The sequence below is a fragment of the Neoarius graeffei genome, chromosome 24 (assembly GCF_027579695.1).
Source record: "Neoarius graeffei isolate fNeoGra1 chromosome 24, fNeoGra1.pri, whole genome shotgun sequence".
In the NCBI taxonomy this organism is placed as follows: domain Eukaryota; kingdom Metazoa; phylum Chordata; class Actinopteri; order Siluriformes; family Ariidae; genus Neoarius; species Neoarius graeffei.
This window is the reverse complement of record NC_083592.1, coordinates 42387358-42413675: the sequence shown is the minus strand read 5'-3', so window position 1 is coordinate 42413675 and position 26318 is coordinate 42387358. Positions and strand designations below refer to the sequence as shown.

General features: G+C 42.2%; 1 protein-coding gene across 4 annotated transcripts in view; it reads left to right on the top strand.

Annotated features, from left to right (window-relative positions):
• The window catches only part of wdfy3 (WD repeat and FYVE domain containing 3), a 306723-nt gene that overhangs the window by 5123 nt on the left and 275282 nt on the right, over positions 1 to 26318 (top strand). For 2 of the 4 annotated variants that reach the window (XM_060907258.1, XM_060907257.1), the window contains exon 1: positions 13908 to 13993. The exons of 1 other annotated variant lie outside the window; for it this stretch is intronic. In XM_060907258.1, the coding sequence (XP_060763241.1) occupies positions 13965 to 13993 (29 nt within the window). In that variant the 5' untranslated portion in view covers positions 13908 to 13964. Of the gene's footprint in view, positions 1 to 13907; positions 13994 to 26318 lie in introns of those variants that run through there. One more of the 4 variants, XM_060907260.1, reaches the window with a different exon arrangement.

Here is a 26318-nt window from a genome sequence, read left to right as displayed (position 1 = left end):
CATTGGAATCTTATATCCAAGAATTTGCAACAATGCATCGTGTACCATTTTCCAAAACAATCTGATTTTATCACATTTCCGGAAAACGTGCGAGTGATCCACATTCATTACTCCACAGCCTCTCCAACAAGGCATATTTTTGTTCACCTGTTTACTCTTGACTTTGGGTGAGATAAAAAAACGTACCAGATTTTTCCAGGAGAACTCCTCATTGAATCTGATCTTTACTGTTTCAGCTCACTTAACACATTTTGTACTTTTACACTTTCTGCCTGTTGATGCGTCGCGCTGTCCAATCAGAGGCGGCCAAATTTGCATATTACAGGAAGGATTTCTGGGATAGCATTGAGTTTACAGTTCAGAGGGATCTGGCTTCTTTAGACGCTGTCTTCTTAAAACTGAATAAATATTTAAAAAGAGCCAAATGAGCCAGTCTTTTGAACGGCTCTTTTCAAAGAACGGATCACAAAGATGCGGATCCCATCAAAGAGGCATAAATCCCATCTCTACTAGCGCGCCCTGCCCGCGCTGGTTCTTTGGGGAGGGCAGAGGACTCTGGCTGTGCGGAGCATTACAGTCTAGCTGCTATCGGTTTTTTTTGCAAAGTCTCTGTTCCAAGTTCCTGGCAGTTTCAAAAGCTTATGAAAAACCTACATCATGTCACAGAGCGTTAATCTCGCGATAAAAAATTATCGCCGTTAAAATTGAGTCAAGTTAACGCGTTAATAACGCGACATTTTTGACAGCACTAATTATTATTATTATTATTATAATATAACACAGGTTTTATCGACTGTTTCTCACCAAACTCATCATTTGTCTGATAACACATACACATGTTTGTAATTGTCTATGCACAAATCACCTCATGCTGGAAAAGGTGACGCTTGACTGTTAGCCATATAACAATTCGCCCAATTCATGATTTGATTCGATTCATGGTATTGGGTTCACGATTTGATTTCGCCAAAATATTTTTGAAAAAGAAAATTTCATTACCAAAAAAGGGAAAAATTTTTTCGTATTCTTTATCAAGTTCAATATTCCTTTTGTTAAATATAGAAAAAAAATAAAACCTTTCATTTTCTTAATAACCAACATTCATTTTAAATTTACACACATTTGGTAAGGTTGGAGTAAAATATAATACTTGTTAACTAAAATATTCCTTTTATTAATTTTAAATTTTTTTTTTTTTAAGTTCATAACACACAGGCCTTTTTCTTGGTTGAGCATGGCTATCGCCCATGTAACCGGCTAGTGGTAAAGTAAACAAACACCCCATGATCATTGCCAAGTGGTGCACACACTTCTGCATGCCGGTCTGGATCCGTCTGTGGTATATTATCGGTGTCTTACCTGGTGAATTGTAATCGGTATTCCGATGCGTTGAGGCTCTTCAGCGTATATGGGTACAAAGAAAACACAGACGTTAAAGAGGAACTGAAGTCATTTTTAAACTTGCTTTATTTCTTAATTAACGTGTTATTCAGTTACATTTTTGGTTTTAGTAACCTTATATCGTGACTTGTATTGGCAACTATTTGCAATTAAATATTATACTTATCAGTCTATTCGGTTTTTAGCCATGTTGAATTTAGTTCGTTTGGTCCACGGCAGGCGTCGCTTATCCACGCGATCTTCACGAGACTTGTGCGAGACTTCGAAACGTGAAGTGTCAGCCAGGTGTCAGTGCCGCCATTTTGAAAACTGTTTTCCAAACGAAACGTTGCACAAAAACGAGTTTAAACGACGATTACTGCCGACTTTTTTCAAACTTTCCTGATTGCTATCAAAACAAACACAACTTCCGGCTTGATTACATCAGCATTCGAAAGAGGGCGCGCGCCTCTTTGGACGACGTTGGCAGATGTTGGTCGCTTTGATTTCCACTGTACGTTTTATTTCCGTCCTACGATGTCTCGCACAGGTCTCAACGAAGCTCGTTTACGGCCATTGCTTTGACATATGGACTGATATATATTACAGAGCATATTTCAAACACTCATAACTTGCTATAGCAGTGACAAAATAGCGATCAAAAATGCATTCCGATATTTAATAAAATGAGAAATAGAATTTTGATGATAAAAATTTGCCCTCTGTGCTCCTTTAAAGAATAATTACCGGTTGATCAAGAGATGGCTCATTCCATTGAGCTTCAGGTACGGTCTACTATACTCCAGATAAGAGAGTTACTCAGAACGTTTTGCATGAAACTCACTCATTTGAAATTTCCAAAGTTTTATTTCATGGTAGTTTCATTTTCATTTATGTGCTCGGAGCGTGAGTTGACCAGAAAGAGGGATATTGTTGTCTTTGAAGACAAGATTATCCAGTGTTCTTTGTTGGGAGATGAAAGCGTCTCATTAGACGATTCATTCAAACTCTACTAGCAAAACTACGATATAAGCAGAGGATATAAACAGCCGAGTTGCTCCAAGCTTCCACTCCGCCACCAATCGCATCCATCACTTCCACAGGAGGCCCATCTGGTATTTTATTAAGAATGCATTTTTCTAGAACACTATTTGGTCTCCGAAAATAAATGTTTGACTGTTGAAATCTACAAATACTTTTGCTTAACATACATTTAAGAGTAAATCCGCTGGAGGATTCCTTTAATTGTTTTCTGTTCAAGCTGATAATTGTTTAATTTCTCAGCATTTAATATCAGATATTGAAAGACTTGTCTGAAAGGTTTGAAAATACAGTCCAGTAGAAAGTTGCTCCTTTTCTGGTCATTTTACTGTTGTCTGGATGTGAGCATTAAAAAAAAAAAATATATGACAGACATCCTCCTGATAAACGAATCCAGTCTGTTTCCGTAGTTTCTCAGTGACTCCTGAATAAATCACTGATTACACCACTGAACTGTTGACTTCTCAATCGTAACGCTGCCTGAGGTCATTCAAATCTGTAATTCGTCATTTCTATTAATGTTACTGTTTCTATAGTAACAGCTCATGCACATGGGCTTGTATCATAGAGGCACGACATAATCGACAGTTTTCCTCCACGGGAAAGTCTTCAGGACGGATGAGTTTCTGCTTTGTTTTTTTAGTAGCATGACAAGCTGCATATTTTCGTCTTAACTTCAGTTGAGAGGGAAAAAAAAAACAGACGAGTGAAGCAGTGAGGAATTTCTGTCTGTTATAATGCACGTAATAACAGGAACTCGCTTGTCTTTTGGACTTTCCAACTCCACTGAAAGACACCAGCACACTGATCGTCTAAAAATAACTGATGATTATGGATTTGACATTTAATTTAATATGTGATGATAAACGTGACCGTGTTTAGACTAGTCTTTATTCTTAGCAGACAGACTACAGGCTTTGAGGAAGTCCTGACGATCGAGCAGCTGTTATAGCAGGAATAACCTTTTTATTTTTCAGAAAGACACATCTGAGACATTGAGAATGTCTGTCTGATTATAGGTGCTTATTGATTAATTTTTGTGGCTACTGCGACTCCTAGAGGCGGAGCCACGATGTCATCGTAATGTAAGAATGAGTGTATTCTTATTAAAATGGCCGGTGAGTGTATACAATTTTTGGTTCGCCATTTGAAATAAATGGACTAGACTAAAGAAATTAGGGGTCGACCGATAATCAGAATGTCCCATTGGAGCATTTTTCAAAGGCTTTGCACGGCGGGGGGGGGGACAACCGGCACCATCCCCCCCGCTTCGCTCCCTTGCCATGGTGAGCGCCCTCATACTAAATTTTTCTAGAAAAAACCCTGGATCCAGTTACGGTAGAATCTGCCATATGCGTGTGTGTGTGCAGGGTTCACTTTTCAAAAAATGCTAAATCATTTTACAAAAAATTACCACATTCTTACTGCACATATCATCTTTGTCAATGTGAGACTCATTTGACATTTCAGTTGAGACTGATGTGCCTGTTGCACATCCCTTAATTGTTTTTTTCTGTGTGCAAAAAATAAATGAACTTCCATGCATAAACAAAATACCCAATTGCAATAAATGCATGCATTTTTTACAGTACACATAATTAAAGTCGGTAAAAAACACTCCAAGCCCTTTACCGTCCCTGAGCACGTCGGACAGTGTCAGTAATACAGGGGACGGTAAAAAACACTCCGAGCCCTTTACCGTCCCCGAGCACGTCGGACAGTGTCAGTAATACAGGGGACGGTAAAAAACACTCCGAGCCCCGACTGTCCCCAAGCACGTCGGACAATGTCAGTAATACAGGGGTCGGTAAAAAACACTCCGAGCCCCGACCGTCCCCGAGCACGTCGGACAGTGTCAGTAATACAGGGGACGGTAAAAAACACTCCGAGCCCTTTACCGTCCCCGAGCACGTCGGACAGTGTCAGTAATACAGGGGACGGTAAAAAACACTCCGAGCCCTTTACCGTCCCCGAGCACGTCGGACAGTGTCAGTAATACAGGGGACGGTAAAAAACACTCCGAGCCCTTTACCGTCCCCGAGCACGTCGGACAGTGTCAGTAATACAGGGGACGGTAAAAAACACTCCGAGCCCTTTACCGTCCCCGAGCACGTCGGACAGTGTCAGTAATACAGGGGACGGTAAAAAACACTCCGAGCCCTTTACCGTCCCCGAGCACGTCGGACAGTGTCAGTAATACAGGGGACGGTAAAAAACACTCCGAGCCCCGACCGTCCCCGAGCACGTCGGACAGTGTCAGTAATACAGGGGACGGTAAAAAACACTCCGAGCCCTTTACCGTCCCCGAGCACGTCGGACAGTGTCAGTAATACAGGGGACGGTAAAAAACACTCCGAGCCCTTTACCGTCCCCGAGCACGTCGGACAGTGTCAGTAATACAGGGGACGGTAAAAAACACTCCGAGCCCTTTACCGTCCCCGAGCACGTCGGACAGTGTCAGTAATACAGGGGACGGTAAAAAACACTCCGAGCCCTTTACCGTCCCCGAGCACGTCGGACAGTGTCAGTAATACAGGGGACGGTAAAAAACACTCCGAGCCCCGACCGTCCCCGAGCACGTCGGACAGTGTCAGTAATACAGGGGACGGTAAAAAACACTCCGAGCCCTTTACCGTCCCCGAGCACGTCGGACAGTGTCAGTAATACAGGGGACGGTAAAAAACACTCCGAGCCCTTTACCGTCCCCGAGCACGTCGGACAGTGTCAGTAATACAGGGGACGGTAAAAAACACTCCGAGCCCCGACCGTCCTCGAGCACGTCAGACAGTGTCAGTAATACAGGGGACGGTAAAAAACACTCCGAGCCCCGACCGTCCCCAAGCACGTCGGACAATGTCAGTAATACAGGGGTCGGTAAAAAACACTCCGAGCCCCGACCGTCCCCGAGCACGTCGGACAGTGTCAGTAATACAGGGGACGGTAAAAAACACACTCCGAGCCCTTTACCGTCCCCGAGCACGTCGGACAGTGTCAGTAATACAGGGGACGGTAAAAAACACTCCGAGCCCTTTACCGTCCCCGAGCACGTCGGACAGTGTCAGTAATACAGGGGACGGTAAAAAACACTCCGAGCCCTTTACCGTCCCCGAGCACGTCGGACAGTGTCAGTAATACAGGGGACGGTAAAAAACACTCCGAGCCCCGACTGTCCCCAAGCACGTCGGACAATGTCAGTAATACAGGGGTCGGTAAAAAACACTCCGAGCCCCGACCGTCCCCGAGCACGTCGGACAGTGTCAGTAATACAGGGGACGGTAAAAAACACTCCGAGCCCTTTACCGTCCCCGAGCACGTCGGACAGTGTCAGTAATACAGGGGACGGTAAAAAACACTCCGAGCCCTTTACCGTCCCCGAGCACGTCGGACAGTGTCAGTAATACAGGGGACGGTAAAAAACACTCCGAGCCCTTTACCGTCCCCGAGCACGTCGGACAGTGTCAGTAATACAGGGGACGGTAAAAAACACTCCGAGCCCTTTACCGTCCCCGAGCACGTCGGACAGTGTCAGTAATACAGGGGACGGTAAAAAACACTCCGAGCCCCGACCGTCCCCGAGCACGTCGGACAGTGTCAGTAATACAGGGGACGGTAAAAAACACTCCGAGCCCTTTACCGTCCCCGAGCACGTCGGACAGTGTCAGTAATACAGGGGACGGTAAAAAACACTCCGAGCCCTTTACCGTCCCCGAGCACGTCGGACAGTGTCAGTAATACAGGGGACGGTAAAAAACACTCCGAGCCCTTTACCGTCCCCGAGCACGTCGGACAGTGTCAGTAATACAGGGGACGGTAAAAAACACTCCGAGCCCTTTACCGTCCCCGAGCACGTCGGACAGTGTCAGCAATACAGGGGACGGTAAAAAACACTCCGAGCCCCGACCGTCCCCGAGCACGTCGGACAGTGTCAGTAATACAGGGGACGGTAAAAAACACTCCGAGCCCTTTACCGTCCCCGAGCACGTCGGACAGTGTCAGTAATACAGGGGACGGTAAAAAACACTCCGAGCCCCGACCGTCCTCGAGCACGTCAGACAGTGTCAGTAATACAGGGGTCGGTAAAAAACAAAGTGAAAGTGCTGTCAGCCGACAAGCGACTGAAGGGAGGTGTGTTTCGAGGGCATGGCGTGTTGAGTCCCCGTGGCTAATGTATGATGAAAAACACGGTGTCATTCTGTGTTCGGTTTATAAATTGACGGGAAATTCAGGTTCCTTCACTGTTGGTTGGTCCAAGACTCTTCACGACTCTGTTCAATTGTAAATCAGGTTTTGTGCTGAAGTAAAGGCTAAAGGGAGTCTGAATACCTCTTCTGGATAATTTCATGCTAAAATAACCTTCAGTAAGCTCAAACTACAGAGGTTTATTTTAGCTCGATGGTGCACAAGCTGCCCAAAATCAGAGTCTTTCTTATTAGAGTCTGGAGTGAAGCCCAAATTTTACATGTCATGGAGAAAGCTGTATCTTTACAAATATTTGAATTGCGCCAGTTTGGTTGGTATAAACTTGTGTTAAGTTCACGCTGAGAAGTTGTAACTAAGAAAAAATACAGACTAAGAGAACATGAAGAATACTTGTTTGAAGATATTTTTTAAGGAAAAAGTGGTGAATATATTTCAAAACCCAGGTGGAACACTGGTTAGTGGACTAATAAAACCGTTTTTATAAACTCATTTTATATGAAACTGTCTTGAATATTTTCTGTAAAGTGCGTTTTAGTAAATAATCCCACATTTTTTAAAAAGCATATTAAAAAAAAAGCGCTGGATAAAAAAAATCCATTTATCTTATGGAATTAAAGATAAAAATTTTGTTTTCCAGTGGTCGAGTGTTTGAGAGACGTTGCCTTGTACTTGTGATCGCGTTCCTTGTGGCGGTACGCAGATGTTGTACGGTCGCAAAAATCAGGTTGCTGGATTACCATATTCGCTTAAGTATGGAGCTTCGCTCTGCTATAAAATGCTGCCGTTATAAAAAAGTAATCAGCAACATTGATATTGATTATTTTCCTATAACAGCATGTCCCCGGGTGGTTTATTCCTTTTAGGTCAACTACATTTAGAGTCCATAACCGACTAATTAAACTAGAGCTGTCTCAGACCTTACACTTACTGTATCTATTCCTCTCGACAGTTCTTGTTACGATTCCTGTTTTTATTTTTGTATCTCGTCTGTCTTTCTTGCTTATGTGCTACCTTTTGTCCCGATAATTCTCAGGAATTGTACTCATCTCCCCTGTATTTCAGTTTTGTGCGTTTCTTCCTGATTTAATTCCAGTTAAATTTCTGTGCATGTAGAAAAGACGCGTGAACGCTTAAACGCCTCCCCGAGCTCCCCTTCAGCACGAGCTTGCCGAGGTACAGTAGGCGATAGTTTGGGGTCGTGTTTGTGCCAAGTGTACTCAACACAAAAGCAGACAGGACATTCACTTCCTCCTTTCTGTCCATGCTTTCAGTAGTCAGTATTCTGGTGTGTTTTCAGAGCTCAGGACTTTGCTCTGGATATGTGAGTTATATTATAACCTGCATCACTGTCAGGGTTAAAGAACTGCCTACAGTCAGTGAGTTATTTCCATTTTAAAAACTCAGGGCCTGAAATCTCATGGTGCTGATAAGGATGCATTAATAATGGCACCTGCTGTAAAAATGCTTTATGGGTTTCAGAAAGTGATCTCGTTCTTGTAAAATACGGGCCTCCACTTGAATGTTGGTTTTCTTAATGAATGCTTGGCACTGAGGGTTGTGTTTTTTGTTTTGTTTTTTCCAGCCCTGTGTAGGAAGATCACTTCTCACTTCTGGTTTCTGTAAGAGTGCTTTACGAGGGGAAAAAAAAAAAAAAGCTTTGGTTCATATCGTCATCTTGCTGATTAAGAGTTTGATACAAGCAGTCATTTATTTTTGGTTAAATTGGTGTGTGTTTGTGTGAGAGAGAGAGAATTTTGGTTAATTGTTAAAGATACAAACATGCTCGTCCAGCTTGAACTGCATTGTGAGTTGTCTCCACCACTTGGATGTGTTTTTTTTTGGGGGGGGGGCAGGCTCAAATCTGCCCAGGTGGGAGGAGCTAGAACAGGTCTGACTCCACCCTGTGGATTTTTTTAATTAATTTTTTTTTCTCCCCTCCCGCAGCAAGGAGTACTTGAATGATTGGGCCTGTTCCTTTCATATGTAAGCAAGAAAAAGCAACCGGGCATGCTGTTGGAGGAAAATAGTCCACGACTGCATGGTGCAATGAATCCTGATGTGAAGCAGGGGGCAAAAAATTTTGAGGCCATTAAGGTGTCAAAAGTTAATGTTGAGGCCTGTAATTGTACGCCTCCGTGCTTTTGTAGTTCCTTAGCTCCTCGCCATCAACGCCCTCACTAGGAATAAAATAATTGAATGACGTCGGGTAGGGCTGAACGATATATCGTTATCGTATCTATATCTAGATATGAACATTCAAGATATTAATATCGAAAAAGCAACGATATAGACGATATAGATTTCCCCGCCCTGCATGTACAGCTCTGGCAGTCACAACAAACTTCGTTTTTACGATTGCCCTTGAATGCGCCACTAAGGCCAGCCAGCCACAAACCTTATTTCACACAAACCTTGCTGTGGATCAACAGCTGAAGCCAACCAATGACAAACATATGAGGGCGGGAGTGAGGGAGACGGAGACTGACGCGCGCGCGCACACACTACAGACACAGCGGGGAAATTAAAAAGAAAGAAAGAAAATGAGTGCGAAAGAAAATGCGGCCGGTGGCGGTGCAGAATCTGACTTGGTGCCAAAACATAAATCATCCTCCATTATTTGGAGGTATTTTGGATTCAAAAAGGACGACGTTAACCAGAGTGAGGTGTTGTGCAGGTCGTGCTTAGCAAAAATTGCGATGAAGCAAGGTAGCACAACAAACATGTTTCACCACCTGAAACAACACCATCGCGTGCTGCACGAAGAGTGTATGACAATGAGAGAAACACCGGGGACTTCAGCCATCCCAAAATAAGCCAAAGCAAAGTTTGATTGCTGATGCGTTCAGTAGCGTTACACCGTACGAGTCGACGTCCACCAGACGTAAAGAAATTACAGACGCTATAACATACCACATTGCAAAAGACATGGTCCCTGTGTACACAGTCTTGAAAGAGGGCTTTAAAAAAATGGTTCGGACGCTGGACAAGCGTTATAAAATACCATCCCGAACACATTTTAATCAAGTGGCCATTCCGAAACTCTGTAACGAGTGTAAAATGAATGTTGAATCCGAGCTCCGTGAAATCGATCATTTCGCCACAACCATGGACCTGTGGTCGAGCCGGACAACCGAACCTTACATCAGTTTAACGGTCCATTTTATTACAACAAACTTCGAACTCAAGACCCGCTGTCTGCAGATGTCCTTCTTCCCCGGGGAGCATACCGGGGATAATATAGCGCAGGAGATGAGAAGTGCGTTAGCAGACTGGGACTTGAAGGAGGACCAACAGGTTTGCATGACGACTGATAACACATCAAACATGATAAAGGCTTTGGAGGTGAATGGAGCAGAGCTGCAGTAAAATGTTTGATTTGTAATTTATTTATTCGTAATTTATGTTAATGTTGATGACTGGCAGTGAGTTCTTAAAAATAAAACTGCACTTCCCACATTTTTTTGTATTATGTTTTTATTTTTCTGAAAAATGCTTGGTTTTCATCGAACCCGTAGTCATATCGTATCGATATCAAAATATCTGGCATGAATATCGAGATATGAAATTTTGTCCATATCGTTCAGCCCTGACGTTGGGCCACAACTTCATGTTGTCTGTCCGCTCCGTGAGAGGAGGCAGATGGGGCACTTTGATCGTATTGCCCCCCAGAACACGTCAGAAAATCGGACCCGTGTAACCATCTTTGATCTTACCTATCGAGCAGTTAGCGTTAGCTACAAATGTCAACACAGAGCGGAAGAAAGATCCCAGCTTCTGCTATGATGCAGCAGTGAATCATGGGAAAGGTTAAAGAGCGGGACAAGTCGTCAGGGTTTTCATTAGTAACCGATTGCTGATCGAAATCATCGGTTGTAATGACGTCTGAATCGGTTGTTTTTCGGCCAAATGCAATTTTTCCGGAATTGTTTGAACTTTGTCGTCGGACTTATTTGATAAGGAACGCCGTTACTTGCGCACCGTTTGGTTGCTGAGGCTGTGTACATGTGACTAGTCAAGTTTATTTGTATTGCGCTTTTAACAATAGACATTGTCGCAAAGCAGCTTTACAGAATTTGAATGGCTTTAAACATGAGCTGGTTTTATCCCTAATCTATCCCCAATGAGCAAGCCTGTGGCGACAGTGGCAAGGAAAAACTCCCTCGGACGACATGAGGAAGAAACCTCGAGAGGAACCAGACTCAAAAGGAAATCCATCCTCATTTGGGCGACAACAGACATGACTATAACATTAGCAAGATAAAAGGTGGGTACCGATTGGCTAATCCTTCTTATACCGTCCAATCATTTAGCGCATATTAAATTATAGCATATCACGTGGTTCCCACATGGTAAGATGGCGACACGATCCTATATGGTATAGCGTGATGGCGACCACGAAAAAACTTGTAAGTCTCGCGGAAAATGCCCAGCAGTGTTCATACACAGTGACGGTAATCATATAACAGCGCGCACACACACTAGTTAAGTTCAGGTCTTTTATTTTACGTATCTGTGATTGTGTAGGCGAGAGCTGCATTTTCCTGTTGCTTCACTGTGGTTGTTTACTGCAGGACTTCCGGGTTCCTGGGTCAAAGGACCTGAACTACGGAGGCCGGGGTGGCTTTGTAGTGCCAGTCTCGGGCACGCGCACCAGCTCGTGCATGGATTGGAGTGGTTTCACCCAATTAACATTAATTATATGTGTATTGTCAAAATTGTATGCATTTATTGTAATTGGGTATTTTGTTTATGCATGGAAGTTCATTTTTTCACACACAGGAAAAAAAATTAATTCAGGGATGCGCATCAGTCTCAACTGAAATGTCAAATGAGTCTCACGTTGACAAAGATATGTACAGTAAGAATTTTTGTAAAGTGATTTTAACAATGATTTAGCATTTCCTATCCATTTATTGGCCAGTTTCACTGTCAAAAAAGCCCAAAGTCCGTCAGCTTCAGGGCGACTTCGCCCCCCGGCCCCCCACTGGGGCCCCGCCCCCTCCACCACCTTTTATTTTTGAAAAGTGGAGAACCCTGCCCAGGTTATATTTTAAGTTATTGCTATTTTGCATGTTTGTTGTTATACATTCGATTTCTTCATTCTGCAAGCATTCGTGTCATGTTCTGATTTCCGGAATCTTGATTGGGCTTCGTGGCATGCGAACTGTAATTGCCATGAGACCCAGGAATGAAATCTACCGTTAATACAGCAGTGTCGGTTCCTGAACTGATTTGGATGATCACAGAAATCACCACAGCACATTGCATACACAGATATTCTCATTGAAACTCGGCCCATTGAAGTGAAGCAGTGTCAAAATTACTCGACGGGCAGACTGCGAAGATTTCATTGTTAAAATTCTCACTTTTTTTTTTTTTTTTTTTCTAGTTCTTTTACTGTTTGTTTGAAGTTCCATAGTTCAGTGCTTGGTTGTTGTAGTGTTTGTTTTACTGAAAAAATTGTTTGGAAGAAGGTATAGTTTTTTTTTTTTCTGTTTAAGAATTCTTATTATAATAGTAAATGATGGATAACAGTAATTTATTATTCTTTAAATGAAAAATACAATGTTAGGTCTTATTTACTCAGCACTGTGTATACAGAATTATATATTTGTAGAAAAATCTATTTCAGATGGACCATGGAGAGCTAACGACTGGCTGTTAGAAATTGCGAAATTCATTTTCAGCCGGGGGGGGGGCTTTGCTCCCTTGACCCCCCCCACCCCCACCAGGGCGTTGCCCTGGACCCACATGGGAGTCTAGGCGGCCCCCGTGACCCCCAGCCTAATCTCTCTTACTTTTCACATTTCATCTGTGGTTTTCCATCCTAATGAAAACCCTGAGTTGTGGATAAAGCACTGAAACTGTTTAGTAAGCGTCTCCCTTCAGAAAACTTCACCTTATCATGATTATTATATATTTTATATTTTTCCTTTGTTAAACATGTCTTGACGCATTGTGGTTTTTTTTTTTTTTTTTCCATTTGTTAGTCTGAGCATTTCTTTATTAGTCCCTGTAACTGAGCCGTTACTGAGCAATTCCAGCATTATGGACGTGACACTTGAACTCAAAATGGCAACAAATGGCCCAGTGCATGTTTTATTGTCTCCCAGTATTTAAACAGGTGTTGCGTATTTTAAGGCTGTACCATACTGGAGAAGTGATAGAACAAGAACAATTCCCATAGTACATCTAGGGCATGCCAGAAAATGCCAATAAAAGATGCGTTATGGATGTGACAGAAAAAGTATCACTTTTCTTGGGTGACTGTACATTTTTATCAAACTCTGTGAAATTGTAAACCTAATGTCGAAATGGAGATATCCATTTGATAGAGGGGTCCAAGGTGAATATTAAAAAATGTTTGTTTAAAATATTTTGTATTTCATGCAGAGTTTCAGAAGGAAAAGTCAGTGTTATGGATGTGACGAAATTCCGTTATGGATGTGACGCGTCTGAAATAGACATGGCGTATGCTTAGAAAATCAGCAATTTAACCACCATAACCCTTTGAAAAACTCTCTAAATATCAGCTAAAACTATCAAAGTTCTTAAATAATATTTAGGATGGCTATTGTTTTGCTGTTTTGTGGATTTTAGCATACATTTCTGTGGCTTGTGGCAATAATATAGAATTGTACATGATCAAAGTTGATTTTAGCTTGGGTTTTACATTATAAGAAAGAAAGGCTGACAGTGACATTAGGTTGGTTACAAATTGGTTCAACTTATTCACATCTGTAAAATACAGGCCTAGGTGAGATCTCTGGGAGTGGTTTTGATGTATTACATGTTGCTTTATTTTTGCATGGTGAGGTTGACATTTACATGGAATTGCCCTACTGTAGTATAAGAATGAGTGTTTGCGTTTAATACAAGCTTCTCATTTCACTCACAGTTAAAAGCCGTGGTGTTATCGAACATTAATCCACACCTTTAGATATGAGGATTGAACAGCACCGTGGTATAAATCGGGTTATTTACTGCTTTTGAGGATTGCGATAAATAAAGGAAGACACAATAGGACGAGTTTAAAAATCTGCATGTTTTTGATGGAGTGTGTATCTCTTTGCTCCCCCACTGTGGCACCCAGATGGTATCTCCTGGTGTGAAAGAAGCGCCCCTCCCATTATCCACCCGCGTGGTACAGCTGGTGACAGGGGGGCATCAGCTGTGCCAGTCCCTGCAGGCTGGCACTCGAGTCGCCTGGCAGTGCCAATAAAACTCTCCACTCGCACCCATAACGCCTCATAAACGCTGAGCCGTCTTCCTGTACGGGAAAAACAAGGATCGTTATCTCCCCGGTTCCTTTCGGCGTGCTTTTCCATCGATGATACCAAGGGATGCTGGCAGAGCAGCAGGAGAGCAGTAGGTATGGAAAACACAATCTCCATGGTGACAAACGGGTTTGTTTACACGCCTTTTTTTGTGTGTGTGCGCAGTTTGATCTGCTGCCATGGTGGTCCTGAAATAGCTGCTTCGTTACAGACTGCTGGTGTCTCTGACCAACCTTTTCTTACAGTCTGTTTTGTGCATTTTTCATGATGTGAGAGATGGCAGGACGAGTATCTACAGCGTAAGGATGGTGCTTTGTTTTCTTCAGATACCGTAATGTTGGATTATTAGACCGAACCGGGGAGGATGGATGGATGTGATGAGCTGATTTTACATGGTTGTAGTGAAATAGGAAACACTTGTTCTTGATAAGGGGTTTATTGTAAGAACTGGTTTCCTGTTTAGTCCCCGAGTGCACAGATAATACTCTGGATCAGCTGTGTTTATTTTCCCAGCGTGTATTTAGACTGGAGTTCTTCAGTAGTGTGATTGATTATTTCTAAGGGAGAGATATGGAGATGGAAAATGTCAGTGATGATGGACGTTTTGCTTCTGAAACGTGGTGTTCGTTGGAGATAATTTCACACCCTGTTGATGTTGGTTTGCTTGGATGTTTCTTTATTGAAGGAGTCAAAATAAGACTCCTTCAGTGATGACTAGAATTTGAGCAAACCAAAATGTTTCTTCCGTTCGGACGGACAAAGGTGAATTTAGCTTTAGGAGGCAACTGGTTTTGCTTCAGCTTCCTTTTTTTTTTTTGGTATTTGGAAATGTTGAGTCTCGGTTCCCTGATTTTGTCACACATGAAGTGAGGTTTCTGTGATTACATCACACAAAGCTCACAAGCTCTTTTAATCCTCAAAGAATTTGTTCAGCTTGTTAAGAGTAAAGTATGAGAAGCTGAACCACAGTTTCCTGGAATTAACATTCAGCAGTCATGGACTAACTAGTTGTGTTATAACACACAACAACCATAAACAAGCTCCATTCTTTATTGCTTTTTTGTGTGTGTGTGTGTGTGTGTGTGTGTGTGTGTGTGTGTGTGTGTGTGGTTGGTCATGACTGTGCTGTGAAACGTGTAGTCTAAATAGTTATTCCACAAAATCGAGTCGTACATTAGCTGATAGCCAACGAGGTGCGTAGCACCGAGTCGGCTATAGACCCCTTTCACATGACGTCACCGTGCCGCGAGATTTTGTTAGGCGCCATATTGGAAGACCAAGTACATGCACTCACAATATAAAACAAAGTACGAGCGAGAGTAAAGTGACACGATGGATGATAATTCGGGTTATGTGAGTACATTACCAGTTGCAGAAAGGGCACGGTATGTGGAGAAACTGGCTGTGATTGATGGGTTTGACCCATATGATAAGACTCAGAAAAAATTATGTGAATCCAAGCACACAGTTTAACGCAAAAGTTTGTTTATATCCCGACCTTGTCAGCTGTCAGAGTTATGTTAATGGACCCGGTAAGCTGGTAAATAATATATATTTTTTTTCTTTACCAAATTCTAACAGAAAACGAGAGTGCCCGAAAGGGAAAACCGAGCCGAGCCGCCTCACGGCTGTAATGCAAATTGCTTTCCTCCTCGGTATACAAGTGCGCTTCCATGGCAGGGAAAAAGAAGCTACATTCTGCCGCCTATGTAGTCCCCTATTTAAACAAATAGGAGTCATTCAGGATTCAGCCATGTTTTTGCTCCGTGCTTTTACTCGACCAAAGTTATACAGTACTATGAGCTTTAAATTGCATAAATAAAACCATTTGGTGAAACTTTGAAGAAGAGATTGTACTGGTTTAAAGTTTTTACCGAACGTTTTCATGTCGACTCCAATTGATACACGAGTAGAATCTATGACTAATTTAGTAGGCCAAAACTTTTTTTTCAATTTTTGACTGTACCAGCCTGAAAAAACTTGCGAAAAAAAGCAAGCTGGTCATGTTGTACTGGACTAATCTATGACTGATGAGTATAGTAAGTGATACTAGTACTGATGCAATAAAACAGACGACTGTAATCTGGTAGGCAGCATGATTTATATTATTTCTCCGTGTCAGATACACAAGGAGGACCGGACACCAATTCTGCCATCTGTTTGCTACCCAGACATTGTAAACTATTTGTTGTTTACACCCAGTGCCTACACTGCTGATGACTTGAAAGCCTACAAAGGGCTACAGGCTTACAATTATGTTGTTAGCGGCTTGGTTCGTGATATTACAGCTGTTATTAAGAATAACCTACACATAGTTATTATTATTAAATTGTAGAAGTCTGGGAGGCTTGCTGCTCATACAGTTATCAACTTGGGGCCAATTTAGCATGTTTTAAATCTGAATTTCTTGCGTTTGCTTACCTCAAAGTGTCTGCAGATCATGCACAGACTTATCCATTATATCCACAGTTTTTTGCCAAGTCTCACACAGGTTTCTTTCAAGTCTACTGTTGGGCCAATAAATCATAAATAAAACAGCTCAGATTTGTTTAAGTCGTTTGCCACTCCACTTTATTCTCGTGGGTTCACATACCGCTGTCGTTTTCAGGAGTTTGTTGGTCTTCCAAAATGGCGCAGGGTCTGTTTACTTCCGGTTTCGGGTGACGTCAGTGAAAGGGGTCTATAAGCCACGTACAGCAAGATTGAGTGGAATAGCTGTTTTATTCTATCCACATTCACTGGATTTTGAGAAACTGAGCATTTTTATTTTTTGCAAACTTTATACAAAACGTCTGACAAAATAATTTCCGCTTCTTAAAGGCGGTCGTCTTAAAAACCCATCGATGGCGGCACGAATTGACTTTAGTGTTGTTTTTTTGTAGAAAGTGCCATCTTGCTGTCGTGCCGAGGTATAGAATAGCTTTAGACATTTATTTAATTCTTCCTTGGACATTTCAGGTCTGTAATTTTCAAACAACTTTGAGCTTTTGAGCCAGTCTAAAAAAAATTCAGCAGATTTTAATGCTTAAAAATGAATGTGAACAAACCGGCAAAATGACAGGAGCAATTTGTGAAAAATACTGCTATAATAATTCTTGTAAAATTAAAAAAAAAAGATGCATTCTTGCCATCAAATACTTTTATTCCATTTTTTTTTTTTTGTATTTTTGAATAGTTTTTATTTCGTCCTCGGTTGGTTCAGCAACATGCGCCGCCATTTGGTTTTCCTCTACTAACCGCATATGAGCTGATAGCCGTAGCCAATCAGCGCATGCGATTGCTCATATCCAGTGAATGTAGATAGAAAAATAACTATTTTCAGCCTGTGATTCTGCATTTTTATCCCTTTTTGTTTTTGTAAACACACCGACTTTCCAACCTTTTGCGCGGTTTGGATAAGAGCTCTGCAATTTAACGTCAGAGTACGCTGTTATGAGTTATTATTCAAAATACGCCTTAGTCTTTAAAGATAAAAATGACACATGAGTCGAAAAACACAAGTATATGGAATGATGGCAAGTTATGAATATGTTTTGGGCTTCCTGATTTTGATGCTGTGTTAGCAATTCCAGACATCCGAGGAAAGTCAAACGCAGCATAACGGACACCCCTGGATGCCCCGCCCCCTTCCCCTCAGTCTCACATTAATAATCATTTGGCTCAACTCCATTTTCCTGCTTGATGCAGCTTCACTTTCTATCAAGTTAAATGGAGCTCATTTAATATATCAGTACAGTACCAGTCAAAAGTTTGGGCACATCATCTAATTCATTGGGTTTTCTTTATTTTTATTCGTCACTTCATGTCTTAAAGTAATGATGGATGTCGTTTCTCTTTACTTAGTTGAGCGGTTCTTGACATAATATGGGTTACTACAGTTGTGGAATAAAACTATTTTACTGCATTTTTATTGTTTACTGTTTGATCTCAAATGCATTAAAAAGGCAAGAAATTGCACTAATTAACTTTTTTGACGAGGCGCCTGTTAAATGAAAAGCATTCCAGGTGACGACCTCATGGAGCTGGTTAAGATAACGCCAATAGTGTGTAAAGCATTGTCAAGGTAAACGCTGGCTGCTTTGAAGAATCTAAAATATCAAACACTTTGTTTAACATTTCAATTCCATACTTGTTCCATGTATTATTTCATCGTTTTGATGTCTTCAGTATTGTTGTACAATGGCGTTCCAGTTCATCCCAAAGGTGTTCAGTGGGGTTGAGGTCAGGGCTCTGTGCAGGACACTGAAGTGCTTCCACTCCGAACTTGGCACACCATGTCTTCATGTAGTTTGCTTTGTGCACAGGGGCATTGTCATGCTGGAACAGGTTTGGGTCTCTTAGCTCCAGTCAAGGGAAATTGTAATCCTAGAGCGCACAAAAATACAAAGAAATTGTGTTCTTCCTTTTTTGTTGCGACAGTTTGGGAACGAACTACATGAGAGTGTCACGGTTAGGTGGCTACAAACTTTTGGCCATGTAGCTTACATACATGGAATCTTACAAATGTTTTAGTTAAAGCAGATACACAGAACCTTTATTTTAAAATCAGTTTCTGAGTGGATAGTATCTCCATCCTTGACTCTTGTATGCTGCATAAATGGGAATTAAAAAATATATATATTTTTGAGTTAAGATCGACCGCAAAGTTGGCATTCGAGCTGCCCCGCTGAGCCAGCCAGCCCTGAGTGCGTGACGTCACAGCGGGAACCGGTTTTAAGGCCGAGGCCTTTTACAGCTATAGACCAAAGTCATATAAATAAAAATTTATGGTGAAAGTAAGAAATATCGTCACCAACTTGCTCAATGTTACCTATATTTTTATTATAAACAGACAATTTCATATTATTTGCAGTGTGTCATTGTGTAATCCGTGTATGTATAGTTGTTTTGTTTAGTATTTATTAGATGTGATAGAGTTAAACACTAGGGGGCAGTTGTAGAGTTAGAAAAAAGACTGGTTTCCTGTTGGACACGGAGTGCACGCGCCTTTTTGGCGTCTCCTTCTACATCGTGGTCTCGCGAGCGAGCAAAACACGAATTAATTTCAGCCAGACGCCTTCGGAATACACGGTTTTATCAAGTTGATCTGCGGTCTCACGCTGCCACTACTCATCTCTTGTTCCTGTAGCTCGCGCGCATGGCCGGTGACCATTTTAGGAGCTGATGCAACACGCATTTCGTCATTACGCAATCGGCTGTAGGAGTTACACACCCTGATACACGTCAGGAATAATCCCTCTGGATTACATCATGGATTCACCTTATCTCTCTGGACTCACCAACTGACTCGAGTCAGGCAGCTCAGGACATTATAACACTCACCAGGCCTGTTGATGTCTTACTAGTTGATAATTATAGCACATAATTATAAACATTTGTGTATATTGTAATTAGCAAATATTGTTATAGTTAACTTTGTACAATATAATTTTTGTAAATTTGTTCAAAATATAAAGAAGGTCCTGGGTTCGAGCCCCGGGGCCGGCGAGGGCCTTTCTGTGTGGAGTTTGCATGTTCTCCCCGTGTCCGCGTGGGTTTCCTCCGGGTGCTCCGGTTTCCCCCACAGTCCAAAGACATGCAGGTTAGGTTAACTGGTGACTCTAAATTGACCGTAGGTGTGAATGTGAGCGTGAATGGTTGTCTGTGTCTATGTGTCAGCCCTGTGATGACCTGGCGACTTGTCCAGGGTGTACCCCGCCTTTCGCCCGTAGTCAGCTGGGATAGGCTCCAGCTTGCCTGCGACCCTGTAGAAGGATAAAGCGGCTAGAGATAATGAGATGAGATGTTCAAAATATATTGTTTTGCAAATATTACATATTATTTTGTTATATGTCTGTTGGTTACCAAATTCTTTGTTACCGAGCTGTGATTTTCCTATTACTACGAAAAGCTTAAATAATTACATTGTACGTAACACTCAACTAAAGCCTAGGTCACGACCGGACGTACGATTTTTTTGGCCGTGCGATTTTTGGCGTTTCCCAAATCGCTGTGGTTTTTTTGCTTGTGGAGAAAGATGCACGTTGGCCGTAAGTTTGTCTTGCAACCTGAAAAAAACGTAAGCGCCCGTAGAGTTTGTTTGACATGACAAAGAACCTCTGCGGCCAGTCTACGGCTCGAAAATCAGCACGTCACACGTGCGCCCTCCGTGCGTTTCTTGCATGTAGACCGGCCGTAGGAGCACGTACGGTCGGTTGTGACCGAGGCATAAGACTGATTTGACTTCACTGATTGTGGGTTGACTCTCATTAAAACAGGACGGGTGTTCTAACTTATGCAACATGCATGTAAATGCATGCATTTTCACTGATAAAACGTAAAAGGATAATTAAATAAGATGAACTGAGACGATCACATTCTGAAGCAAATTAAATAATCTTATACTGGTAACTTAAACACACTATTGACGTATTTCACCCACGTGATCAAGTCACGTGATGCAGCCATTTTGGACGGCACGCTTAAGTCCTTCAGTGCAAGGCGGTATGAGATGGTGGAGAGCTTTGCACATTTTAACAAGAAAGTAAGCTGTGATTCGTGTTAAATTGGATCTGTCTTTTATCACAAACACTGTACCCAGCCTTGGTATGGAGCCCTGTTTATTTATTTCTGTGTCCCGTTTCTTTCTAGCTTCTGTAATTGCGTTTTATGTCTGTCTGCTACATGCAACCCTAGACAAATTAACACTGCCTTGTTTCACTGCTCAGATGGGTTAACAAACACTGACCCATTTACTTTTTGCTATATAGTTTATCAAAATTGCGTTAACTGGGGGGCGTCGTGGCTCAGGTGGATAAGGCGCCATACCATAAATCCGGAGACTCGGGTTCGATTCCGGCCCGAGGTCATTTCCCGATCCCTCCCCGTCTCTCTCTCTCCCGCTCATTTCCTGTCTCTACACTGTCCTATCCAATAATAAAGGTGAAAAAAGCCCCCCCCCCAAAAAAAAATTGCGTTAACTGATAAACTAACCTGAAATGAAATGATCACTGCAAAGTCTGGAGTACTCTGTTGGCTCCCAATCCTGTCTTTTCACAGCTGCAATCCATTTGTCCCTCTGGTCTGGGTCAGTAGGAAACCGGTAGTGATGTGTCGGTCGCGAACGATCCGGTTCAAAGAGCCGGCTCTTTGAAGTGAACGACGGGAGCCGGCTCTTCGGTGGGAGCCGAGTTGGGGAGCCGAATTAGAGAGGTGCCTCAGAGAGAGAGACTTTCACAAAAAAAAGTTGCTGTCCGATTGCGTCTTTGTGTTGTCTATTACCATTCAAAGGAAAAAAAGTAGCATGGTGTACGCCTACTTTTTTTGGTTGGGGGGGTTGATGTCATTCACAGCTGCGAAAATACGAAAATTGGTGTAATGCTTAAAGCTGTGGAGCGCAGGGGAGAGGAGTCTGTGAGGCACCTGAGGAGGGGAAAATCAGCTGCGTATTTTATATTGATAAATATTAATAACACAGGATATTAATAACACAGTTTTGCATTATGTTTGTGAGAAAATAATTTATTAATTGGTAAGTAAGTTTTATTTCTATAGCTAGAACATTGTTACACTGCTATACTTTACAAAGCTTTACAATGGCTACAAAAACTAAAAAATAAAATGGAAGACATCCTATTGATAAAATATAAATAATAATGTAATTAATTAACTAGTTAATTGCAGCAATTAAATCAAAAATAAAATCTCAGGAGCCGTTTGGGAGCCGAAAGAGCCGGCTCCTTATAGTAAGAAGAGCCAAAAGAGCCGGCTCCCGAAAAAGAGCCGAAATTCCCATCACTAGAAACGGGTAAAAGGAGCGTCCTGCACGCTGTCCCTGTCTGTTGTGGCAGCCCACAGCACAACAAGCAAACACCATGGTTATTTATAGAGTGCTTACTGACACATTAATCTATTCTAGGTGTCTGTAACACGTTTTTTTTCCAAGCCGGTTCTCCCTCTTTGTCTGCAGCGTTAGTATGTAGCTTGACATTCAAAATGGCGAACACCGGGGAGTCACGTGACCCTGTGACGTCAGGTGAAATACCTCAATACAAGTTACATGTATTACATGTATTAATCTAAATGCAGGTAAACAACTTTGTTTTGTTTTTTTATCCAAATGAGAGTCGGAGCTTACCCGTCTGTGTTCTCACTTCTTGAAGGCTGACCTTGTGGCCGATTGTTTTGAAATAATCTGACTTTCAGTTGTTCATTCAGTTCTTCATTCATTCGCTTCTTCCATGTAAGGGCGAGATGGCAGCAATATCCAGTTTAGAAATCAGATGGTTGCTCCACTCATTCACTTTTCTTCATACTGTGTATTCCGCCATTACTGCTCGGCTCAGGCAATTACTAAAACCCGGGACGGAACAGGATGTCACCGGTTTTAGCAACAACTGCAGGGAGGTCACTGCCTGAGCGATATGTCCCGTCCTGTCTTGGGTTTTAGCAATAACCCTCAGCTCACGCTCCAGGAGGACTGGTGCAACTGAACTCACTTAAAAAAATAAAATAAATACTTTCCTTTTCTTATTTTATTTTTATTTAATTGTTGGTTCTGCATCTTCTTTCAGTACGGGCTTATAGCCAACGCTCCTCAACAGATCAGAGGTCTCGTACGAGTCTTCAGTAAAATGTGCAGAGCAGAGGAGAGACCACTTCATAGGCGCCCAATGTGCCCGTGAACAACTCGCGAAATGCATCCAAATCTTTGCAGTTTGAACATTTTTGGACTATGAATGCAACGTAAATCCACCTTCTGTCGTGTTGCTGCACTGGCCAAAAACACATCTACGTGTCATGGCGATAAATTAGCTCAAAATGGAGGATCGGAGTTGCAGTCAGCTCTGTGTTTTAGTATCGCGGAAATGGCGATGAGACCGATAGACTTCCTGTTGTGATGTTAAGGACGTCAAGATCATTCACTCAGACCGCTACCTATATAAATCACTTTAATCATAAAAATTACTATATTAGATTCATTGTTAACGCTTAAAACTATTCCTGTGCCATTCTTGAGGTCTCAAGGCATTTATAAACGAAAGTGAGGCCATGGCTCTGCGTATCTGCTTTAAGCTGTAGACACTAGAAATGCTTACGTATACACTTTATTAATCACCACTCTGTCCTCGGTCATTTACTTTTAACACCACGTGCTTTATTCTTTACATAAAGAATTTGAGTTGTTGTCATGGTTACTAAACAGATAAGCTATTACATTTAAAGGGCTGATGACACGAACATGACTCTATGCAATTTCTTAAATAAACTATACAACATGGCAAACATGTTAGATTTCTGTTATAATTACGTGAAAAGAAGCTGTTGTTACGCAAATATCCAACTTTTAATTGCACAGAGCAAGAAAACTGGGTCCGTGGCTCGCGGCCATGCTGTGATGTCAGCGGAAGAACACGCTGCGGTTCACTGGCTGTTCTACTCTGGTTCTACTCAATGGAAATGGCGCATGAACTCTCTAGTGCTAGTTCTTCCTCTTCTGGGAGTCTAGAATTGTGTTGATCTCTTCCGAATAGAATCTATGATAGCCTACCCTCTTTACCCTTTGCCTCTCGTTGCTAGGCGGCAGTTACATGAAAGCTGCAAGCTTTCACAAGCAAATACATGACTGATATCACGCCGACTTTATGATTGCATTTATGATTATCATGTAGAATCTATAGCTCTACGTACCTTTATTTTATGTCGTTTCACAACACATGTTCTGACAGGAGGACTGTCTTTGGATCCGGCATAGCTACTAGTAGACCCCCTCTGGAATACTGGCAGTGTTGCCAGATTGGGAGGAATCCCGCCCAGTCGGGTGGTTTCAAGTGCATTTTGGTGGGTTTTGAACATATTTTGGGCTGGAAAACTTCAGCAGTATCTGGCAACAGATTTGCCCAAATAGCCGCGTTTTTTATCATAACTTGTAAAATAGGCGCCTTCGTGAATTAATATATGGATCATCGGGAATTACTTTTTATGTTATAAAACATCGCCAAAGATGTCAAAAACGTGTCATCAGCACTTTAAGACATTTCTGCGACGTGGTCCTTGAGTGTTTTCAAGCTGCTTTTGGCATTTTGGGAAATTAGACCCTATAGACTTCCTCCCTATAGATCTCATAGACTTCTGTGAGGCATAAAATGCCGGAATGCTTTTTCGAAACTCCAGTACACTTTGAATACAGAGACGTGAGCTAGAACAGATGCTGTCCTCTATGGACTACTTGAATGTTGCAGTTATGAATGGGTTTGAGCACTTCCACGTCACTGCGTTCGCATACAGGACAAAATGGTAACATTGTGCTATCGCAAAGTGCTGAATGACAAAAGTTTCCATCCATTCCAACACAGTGATTCAGAGGTTTTATTTCCCAGAAGACAGAAAGACACCACTGTGTGCATCACAGCTCATAGATTTCTGTATATCGAGGATTTGCAGGCAGTCTGAATGGAGAATTTGACTTGACTTAATTAAAAAAAAAAAACTACTTCAGAAGACCAGCCATGTTATGCAGAAACCAGACCGCACCATTATTTTGTGTGGAGCTGCTTTTGTTTTTGGCTTTCTCTCTGAACAAATGCTTCAGGATGATGTAGAATGAAGTCTTATCGACGTCTGGAGGCTGCTTTTTATTTGTACAGTACCAGGTCCAGGGTTTCCCATACATAGACCATTGTGTGGCGCAGCGCCACATAATCAGACTCGCGATTTTGAAAAAGAAAAAATTCCGTTGCGTATCATTCCGTTCATTCATAGTGCTCTTTCTTCTCATTCACGCACGCACGCGCGTGCACACAGAGATGGAGAGAGACGGAGAGGCGTGTACACAGGTCTGCCGTTGCGCATATGACAGGTGTCACGGTCTGATCGTGCGCTGGTATAAATTCACCATGCGCAGACCAATATCCCCCCCCCCTTCCTGGTCAACTTCTGGGAAGTCTAAATTTACCATTTCTTACTGCGATTTTGTACCGAGCATTTCAACACATTTGTGGACTAATAGAACGCGAATTGTGACTACAATTGTGAGATTTGATTATCAGTAGACAAGCTGTTGAATATGGATGAGGAATCAATGAAGATCAGCAAAACACACAGTCCAAAGAGGCACGAGACCAGCAAGTCGCCATTTTCAAAAGAAAGATGACCCAATTCTGACTAGGTCCAATGACAGGAGTCTAATTATACCAGGTTGGTAAATTTGACAGAATAACTATATTATAATCATGATGAGTCTCACTCAAACAAATCAATATTCATCAAGATAAAGTGAAAATAATTTATTTGTGGATCAAGTATGATCAGGGCGGCACGGTGGTGTAGTGGTTAGCGCTGTCGCCTCACAGCAAGAAGGTCCGGGTTCGAGCCCCGGGGCCGACGAGGGCCTTTCTGTGCGGAGTTTGCATGTTCTCCCCGTGTCCGCGTGGGTTTCCTCTGGGTGCTCCGGTTTCCCCCACAGTCCAAAGACATGCAGGTTAGGTTAACTGGTGACTCTAAATTGACCGTAGGTGTGAATGTGAGTGTGAATGGTTGTCTGTGTCTATGTGCAGCCCTGTGATGACCTGGCGACTTGTCCAGGGTGTACCCCGCCTTTCGCCCATAGTCAGCTGGGATAGGCTCCAGCTTGCCTGCGACCCTGTAGAACAGGATAAAGTGGCTAGAGATAACGAGATGAGATGAAGTATGATCATAAATCTCCTATTATATTGGGCTGGTAAATTCTGACTTGGCCCAATGACAGCAGTCTAATTATACCAAGTTGGTAAATTTGAGAGAATAACTAAATTATTATAATCATGAGGAGTCTTACTTAAACAAATCAATATTCATCAAGATAAAGTGAAAATAATTCAAGTATGAACATAAATCTCATATTAGGCTGGTAAATTCAGACTAGGCCCAATTATACCAAGTTGGTAAATTTATACTGTGGTAAGGTTGGACTGTGGCTGCTACAGTTTAAATTTACCTGGTAAATTCAGACTGGTGGTAAATTCAGACCGTGGCTGCTACAGTATAAGTTTACCTGGTAAATTCAGACCGTGACACCGGACTGCAAGTAGGCCTGTTAGGCTAATTAAAAATAACGCAGCCTTCCCGATTCGCCTTCCGACCCCTTATTTTAAAAGGTAGCCTACGTCGTGCTCGTGATGAGCTTTATCATAGCCTTCTTGGCTTACATGAAACGGACATCCCTGAATCAGGCTATAAACCAATTTTGATGCAGACAGTAGCAGCTTGATGCGAGGAACCGGCCTTATTGCATTATCCCGTTTATCCCGCTTCAGCATTCATGCAAGTTATTAATAATGGCTTGACATTCACAATAAATAAGGATATCCCACTAGCCTAAATAAAATGTTATACTCGCGGGGATGCCTAGTTAATGCTGTCTGAAGCATCAAATCTGAATATTTTAAGAAACAATGTGGTAGT